Here is an 8,674-nt window from a genome sequence, read left to right as displayed (position 1 = left end):
TCTAGTAAATTGAAACTGTGTCAGTCCAGCCAGTTCCAGAGTTGAAGTTCAGTTTAGTTCAGTTCAGTGTAGTTTAATTTTCACTGCTGAAAGTCCAAACACTGAAGAGCAAATCCATCGATGCACAGCTCCACAAGTCCCAGCAGTTATGGTGACTCATTTTATAAAATCTACTAAAACTACACTGTGGACATTATTTACAGTAGCTGTCACAACATAAAATTGTGTGCTAGGATAAATTCCCCATATTTAATTGATATAAAATCATTATGTCTATGCAAAGTCACCTGAAACTGTATGTGTGTGTATGTTACAGATGCGAGGACTGGACAACAGCACCTTCCAGTCCAACATCCCAGTGGCTGCTGACATCACAGTGGGCATCGTTTACTCCCTTTTTGGTAAGAATCAGAATGTTTTATCTATTTATTTTCCCCGTCATCTGTTGTTCTGTAAACCATAACAGAACTCATATTCTTTCCATTTAATCCACCATGCATCGGCCACTGAGAGCTAGTGTGAGCAATCACATGCCTGTGGTGGTGCAGATAAAAGTTCTGGCATCCAGCATGCTGCACTCTGATCTCAACATACATGAGGGAAACTGTGCACAGGTGTACAGTTTTTATATCTTTTTTCATGCTGCGTGTCTGTTAAACAGATGATAGTAGGTGATATGGGTTAGGTTTGCTATTATCAGAGCCTTTCAGCTCTAACTGAGATTGTTGGGAGAATTCACTTAGGAATTGTGTGTGCTGGTTGTGTTTTTTGTGTTTGCACATACTAGCTGTGCTGTTTTAGTGCTTGATTCACAAAATGGATTATGCAAATAATGTATTGGGGGAAAAAATGTGGAATTGAGGGTGGGACTAGAAGGTGGCTGTGATGGGGGACAGTGCAGTGTACACTGTATTTTATATACATTTTAGGGGCTGTGACTATCTAAACAAATCATGAAAATGCAGTACAGGAAATAGCCTGGTAATGGAATTCTCCAAATCCTGATCTCATTAGCATAACGGTACAATTCAAATGCATAGGTGCTAATCCAATCAGCCTGACAGCTTCACCTAGACCTGGATAGAGACAAAAGCACAGCTGTGCATTGAACTTAGCAGTTGCATTTAACTTGCATTTGGTCAGGAAGTGCAAAAAGACAAAAGGTTAATGTCTCAGACAGCTGTGCTTACCTGGCATGATCTTCCTTACAATGTCATCATCTTTATCTCAAAATGTAAAACACAACATTTACAACTTCTTATATCTGAACCTAGTTTTTCTAAATTAATAATCCAACAGATTTCATACTGTAATATTAAACTAGTGAAAATAGCAAATACCAAAACATGCAAGATGTTTCACTGTCAATTACCAACCAACCATCTTTGTTGTGTTCTGTAGGCTAAACTCACTGAACAATTTAGGAAATTTACGCACATATTTAAATGTCTTTGTCATTCCTAAAGCCTTAATAGTGTGTACTTAAACTACACTGTAAAAGAATTCTGTTATTTTACTTTTTTTGGCAGCTAGGGTAAAAAGAAAAAAGTAACATAACGACCGTTAAATTACAGAAATTTACCATAAAATAACAGATGTTCAATTACAGAAATTTCCTTAAATTTTAATTTCCAGTAAATTTCTGTAATTTAACATGTGTTATTTTATGTTTTTTTTTTCTGCACCCAGGCTGCCGAAGAAAAAACATTAAAAAAAAAGAAAAAAATTCACAATGTATGTTTATATTGGATGTTTGCTAATTAATGATTATTTGATTTTAGGTATTTTGATTGGACTATTAACTTTTGACAGTTAAGCTACTGAAAAACTCAAATTAAAATGAGGATTTTATCATCTAAAAACATTGCTTTCTGCTTTTAATGCTCGTAAGAAATTAGTTGAAAGTACATTTTTATCTTTATTTGATTACGGTGAACATTTATATATGCACACAGTTGCTGCATTACTGTTCACATATGAAAATATATATCCATATATGAGATATGGGATCCCGAGGCGTTCCCAGGACAGCCGAGAGATATAGTCCCACCAGCATGTCCTGTATCTTCGCCGAGGCCTCCTTCCCGTGGGACATGTTTGGAACTCCTCCCTGGGGCAGGCATCCAGGAGACATTCAAAACAGATGCTTGAGCCACCTCAGCTGACTTCTCTCGATGTGGACGAGCAGCGGCTCTACTCCGAGCTCCTCTCAGGTGACAGAGCTCCTCACCTCTCTAAGGGTGTGCCCTGCCACCCTGCTAAGGAAACTCATTTTGGCTGCATGTATCCGAGATCTTTTCCTTTCAGTCATGACCCAAAGCTCCTGACCATAGGTGAGAGTAGGAACTTAGATTGACCGGTAAATCAAGAGCTTTGCCTTTTGGCACAGCTCCTTCTTTACCACAGCGGACCGGTAGATCGATCACATTGCTGCTGCTGCTGCACTGATCCACCTGTCAATCTCACGTTCCATCCTACCCTGAACAACATCAAGATACTTAAACTCCCCCACCTGGGGTAAGGACTTTCCTCCAACCTGGAGATGACAAAGCACCTTTTTCCCATAGAGCACCATAGGCTCAGATTTGGAGGTGCTGAATCTCATCCCAGCTGCGTTACACTTGGCAGCAAATCACCCCAGTAGATGCTGAAGGTCCATGTTCGATGAAGCCAACAGAACAACATCGTCTGTGAATAACATTAGAGCTAATATATTTGAATGTACATATTTGTAATAACAAAGGTTAAAAAAAAACATATGTAAATGACTATTTTTTCCATATTTTGAAATATATGTTAAATATGTGATGGATATTTTATAAATGTGAAATCCAAGTATATACTTGCATGTTGGCGTGTAACAGTGGTGCAGTGGTTAGCATGATCGCCTTATAGCAAGAAGGTCACTGGTTCGAGCCTCGGCTGGGTCAGTTGGCATTTCTGTGTGGAGTTTGCATGTTCTCCTCGTGTTCACGTGGGTTTCCTCCGGGTGCTCAGGTTTCCCCCACAAGTCCAAAAGCATGTGATATAGGTGAAATGGGTAAGCTAAATTGTCCGTAGTGTATGTGTGTGAATGAGTGTGTATGGATGTTTCCCAGTGATGGGTTGCAGCTGGAAGGGCATCCGCTGCCTAAAACGTATGCTGGATACATTGGCGGTTCATTCCGCTGTGGCAACCCCCATATTAATAAAGGGATTCAGCCGAAAAGAAAATGAATGAATGAATGAATACTTGTATGTCATATATGTAATTTGCATATATTGCCATATATCATATTTCTGTATGGTATCTAAAATTTCAAGTAGCCACTGCGTAGTTCTCAAGTTACAGAGGTCTAGAACCTCCACTGTTAAATTATGGTCACACTAGATTTCGAGCATGTGAAATTTTGTCATATGGCGCTACAAAAAAATGGTGAGATAAAACAAAATGATTAGGAACATTGATAAAGTGAGTTTAGTATTGTTTTATATTTTTAATTTCAGTAAAAAGAGGTCACGGACCAACTAGACAGGACCAACTTATATTGGTCTCACGCAATCATGTAATGCGAGATTGCTGTCTTCACCGAACTTGAACTTTTGAATGCAGCAACATGTGAAACATGTTACACACGCTTGTAGTTACAGTCTGCTGTATGTGCATGAGTATGAATGGAAGCCAATGAGGAGAAAAGTGCATTGTGACCATAGATTTAATGAATGCCATGGGCTTTGTATCAAAGTGCTAACTTTGCCATTGCGTGTTTGTAGTCTTGTTTTAAAAACTCAATACTGCCATCTATTATACTCCTAACAAAGATCTCTACAAGCGTTCTTTCTTTTGATGGGTGAACTGAAGGTAACACCTATGCCTACACACAAAGCATCAACGTAGGCATTTTACATGTTCAGATTGGTTTTGATGTACTGCCCTCGGTTTGCTTTGATAGGAAAAAAAGCTGTGGTGTCATAACGTTCAGTCTGAAGTGCAGTGTGGATCTCTGCTGTGTTCATTGATTATTTATGTGAAACAAACTGTCTGTGGAGCACTAGAACATCTTACGAGCCTCCTCGCTCTAATTGATTGATTTATTTACATATTTGACAGTTCCTTACAAATCTTGTTGCTGTGTGATTAAAATAATTAGACATGCTGTTGATGAAAAATGTTCACTTTCAGAATCATAAATACTGATGAGTTCGTTGCAGAAACAATGGCCAGAACACTTGCATGCCAAATGCTAATTGGCTTTTTCAATTCAACATACAGACCACTGACCTTCTCCTTTATTCCGTCTCACTTCCCTCTCGCTTTCTTTTTATTCCCTCTCGATGCCTCTGTACCTTCTCTTTTTTCTTTTTGTTGACAAGATAAGGACCTCAGAGCATCTCAGATGAGCACCACTTAATTTTCTGATTGACATTGGCACCATTGAACCATGTATATGCGCTGACTGCTGAACTGTATGTTTTATTGTTGTCCATGGAAACATATACAGTATTTGCTGGATCAGTGTCACTATTCAGAGATTATCTTCTGCAGATCTTTGTTCTGTGGTTATTTGAACTACTCGAATATTTCTATCAGATGAACCAGTCTGGCCATTCTTGGCATTTTTGACCAAGTCAAGTCAGTTTTATTGTCAAATATGCTGAACATTCTTGATATACAGCCATACCTGTCTACCCTCCTGTTATTCCCAGGATTATGCTGTATTTTACAGTTCTATCCCTCTATCATCCCGTAAAGGTATTTTCCTGTATTTCTCTCGTATTTTCAGTCTTCTCTGAAGGGTGGCAATAAACATTAAAGAGCCAATGCTCCCTATAAGCATGTCATACCACCGAACCACAAGAGGCCACCCCTTTATCTTAAATGTGAGTCTGTTTTGTGCTTTCGTTTTATTTAGGCATGAAAACACTTTGACGGGATTCCCTTTCCTTTTCATTACAGATGCCGTCGGCCCCTCTATGCAATCCTCAAAACAGTCATATAGCGGTGCGTGACTGTCAGCTGATGCGCTCCATAGTGATAAATAGACGCTGTTTCCAAAACAGATTCTGTACACGCAATATCAAGCAGAGCGAAAGTCTGGGTTTTGGGTGCATGCTTGAACAGACATCCAGTTGAAGTCAGAATTATTAGGCCCCCTTTGATTTTTTTTTTCATTTTTATATATTTCCCAAATTATGTTTAACAGAGCAAGGAGATCTTCACAATATGTCTGATAATATTTTTTCTTCTGGAGAAAGTCTTATTTGATTTATTTTGGCTAGAATACAAGCAGTTTTTAATTTTTTAAAAACCATTTTAAGGTCAATATGATTAGCCTCTTTAAACTAATTTTGTTTTTGATTGTCTACAGAACAAACCATCGTTATATAATGACTTGCCTAATTACCCCAACCTGCCTAGTTACCCTAATAAACCTAGTTAAGCTTTTAAATGTCACTTTAAGCTGTATAGAAGTGTCTTGAAAAATATCTAGTAAAATATTATTTACTGTCATCATGGAAAAGATAAAATAAATCAGTTATTAGAAATTAGTTATTAAAACTATTATGTTTAGAAATGTGCTGAAAAAATCTCTCCGTTAAACAGAAATTCGTGAAAAAAATAAAAAGGGGGGCTAATAATTCAGGGGCTAATAATTCTGATTTTAACTGTATACACATAATTAATAATAATAACATCTAAAGATGTCGATCGCGGTGGGATTTTTTTCAAACACAACTAATTTTGTCCTAAAAAATATCCCTTATTATGGTGGGCATATCCCTTACTTTCACATCCCAATGTTGACAGGTATGGTACAGTACAGATGAAATTACAGTTCTCCCAGCCTACGGTGCAAACAAGCAATATGTAAATAAATATACAAAACAGAGTATACAAATCAAAAGTGACAATAGTGCAAAACAGGTAAGTGAGGTAGTGTGTAGTTGTGCAAAAGATCAGAAAAGAGTGGAATACGGGATATGCAATGTTCAAGTGCTGGGGCAGGAAGTCATTATGACCCGTTTCCACTGAGTGGTACAGTACAGTATGGTACGGGTCGGTATGGGAAATCTTTATCAGGCTTGCATTTCCACTGCCAAAAGGGTACCAATGGATAGAAAGTAATTCCGTCAATCTGAGTTCATAATAGTCCAAAAGTTGATGATAATAGTTAAACATGGCAGTTTGTTCATGTTTTAGGTTGCTGAAAAAATCATTTGCTCCTTTGCTCCTTGTTTTTTTTGGGGGGCTTCTCCTTTGTTTTTTCGCGCTTCACTCTCACGTTTGTCTGTTTCTGAAGGATCACGCGCATGTTATTATCATCTGCTCAGGAAGTTCGTTAATTTAAATATAGACACGCGGCTCGCGCACGTAAGAAAGATTCTGCTTTTTTTTGGCTTTGTGGCTGTTTTTCAAGTGATGATACGGTTTGTCTGAGCTCGGGTCAGCCATGGTTTGTTATTATATATATATTATATATTATATAATATATATATATTATGTTGTAATTTTTCAGCTGTGTATTTAAAAATGGCGCTTCCTTTGTTTTTTATTCTCCTAGCTTGAGCACAAGCTAGTGATGTATCTCTCTGTAAACCAATAGCGTTCAGCTTCATGTCTAGCTCCGCCTTTGGTACACTTTTGTTGTGCTAGATACCCTTTCGAAAGGGTACCCAAAAAGTGGTTCGGTACGGTTCGCTTTTTGGTACCTTTTGACAGTACTGGACTGTACCGTACCACTTAGTGGAAATGGGCCATTAGTCTGTGCTTGTAGTAGCCAGGGGTGGGAGCAGAGGAGGTAGAGCTGGGAGGGAGTTGAGTCTCCTGACCGCATGGTGGAGGAAACTGTCCTTGAGCCTACTGGTTCTGGCCTGGAGACTGCTCAGTCTCCTCCCTGATGGCAGCCGACTGAAGTAGCTGTAAGATGGGATGGGTCATCTGAAATACTGATAGCTTTCTGGGTAAGACGGGAGTGGTTGATGTCTGAGAGGGCGGTGAAATAGACACCAATGATTCTCTCGGCTGTTCTCACAATGTGCTGCAGAGCCTTCCAACATGACTCGGTTGTAAGGTCCAGCCAGTTGGCTCAATGAAGGTGTCCGCTGGTGGATGAAGGTTCACTGCCTGTTCAGTCTTTTTCCAGTGCACAATGTTGATTTACTTCAAATTTAACTCATATCTGACTCCAATTTTAGAATATTAATATATTTATCCTCGTTTTATCTGAGTCCAGTTATAAAACATTGATAAGATTATTTTGTTTCTTTTAATATTACTTTAGATTATGATTGAATATTCTCTTAGATTCGTTATTGTACATTATTCTCGTTCATTCAGATTCCTATAACAGCCTGAGTCTTGTACTGGCCGAGTATACTATCTCTTAAGCCCAAGCATGTCAGTCTTGGTCACTAAACAGTGGAGGTTAACCACAATTCTAAAAAGGTAGAACTCTACTTACTCAGTTTAGAATATTTTTTGTGTGGTCCCCATAGATCTGCTATCTACTAAATCAAAACAAAACTATTTAATCATACCATGATCATTACTATAGAATTAAGCAGACCGATTTACTTAAACTATTAGTAACTTTGAGTAACCACTATATGATTTAAATAGTATTATAAGTTTAGAGATGAAGGTCTAGCCTTTTACACTCTAAGTATACATGAATTAATGCCAATGTGTTAGTCGGAGCTCTAAGAACATCGTATAGTGTGCCACGCTGCTCCGTGTATTGTGTTTTAGTCCGTTACTAACCTGTACAGGGGCTTGTGGTGTTATGGACTTAACAGAATCTACTAAAGATAATAACCCAAACTCTGTTTGAATAATTCAAAATATAATTTATTAGTCGGGTAAATGTGTTTTATGCCAATACATTCAGTCAATTCATAAACAGTCAATACAAGACATCAAATTCTCAAAGATAAATCCAAGATCAAAAGATGCATACCTGATTTTCAAATATACATAGAATGGAGCATTAGAGCTCCACGCCATGGACTGATCTGGTTACAGAATCACGCCGAACATTTAGAAACTTTTTCTTAAGTAGTCAATCTAAGAATCTCCTCGAGGAAAGGGGTGTGTAGAACAACAACAGGCATTTGCATTTAGTGACATGCTAGATTCTGAAGAGTTTCTGCCTATAGGGCATTTGAATAGAAGCCCCTAGGTAAAGGCACACCCTTAGCAGTGGTTCAAAAGATACCTGAAGTTACATATCTATTGTTTTGATTATGTCTATTTCTGAGGGAATGAGACCATTGTACCAGTCACACTGAGACATTTCAAATGATATCAAGCATGATAGATAAAGTCACTTGGATTGATATAGAACATTCATACTTTGAAATGACCATTCTGTGTGAGTATGTATGAAGAGAGGGTGAGTGAACAGAGGGAGTTGTAGAGATGCTTCAAATGTAAATACAGGAAAGGAGAGGAGCTGGCTTTCCCGCATTCCCACCTGGTGGGTTGTGGAACCGGTTGTCTCTGTGTTTTCAGCTCATGTTTGAATTGTCAAAGACATCAAAATATTTGTGGTATCTCAAGTCTTACACGGTGCAGGCCACACGGTGATGCAGCAGGCCAGGATGCTCTCTACGGCACCACTGTAGAAGGTGTACATGATGGAAGGTGGGGCTCTTGCTCTCCTCAGTTTACGGAGGAAGAACAGGCATTGTTGAG

General features: G+C 38.5%; 1 protein-coding gene across 1 annotated transcript in view; it reads left to right on the top strand.

The window, feature by feature from the left end:
• The first annotated feature begins 316 nt into the window (after positions 1-316).
• Positions 317-8,674, top strand: part of opn7a (opsin 7, group member a) — a 52,689-nt gene continuing 44,331 nt past the window's right edge. Inside the window, exon 1 of the mRNA XM_056480734.1 lies at positions 317-401. Within this exon, the coding sequence (XP_056336709.1) occupies positions 317-401 (85 nt within the window). The remainder of the gene's footprint in view (positions 402-8,674) is intronic.

The sequence above is a fragment of the Danio aesculapii genome, chromosome 20 (genome assembly GCF_903798145.1).
Source record: "Danio aesculapii chromosome 20, fDanAes4.1, whole genome shotgun sequence".
NCBI classification, from domain to species: domain Eukaryota; kingdom Metazoa; phylum Chordata; class Actinopteri; order Cypriniformes; family Danionidae; genus Danio; species Danio aesculapii.
The sequence above is the reverse complement of the archived record's forward strand: the minus strand, read 5'-3'. Positions and strand labels throughout refer to the sequence as shown.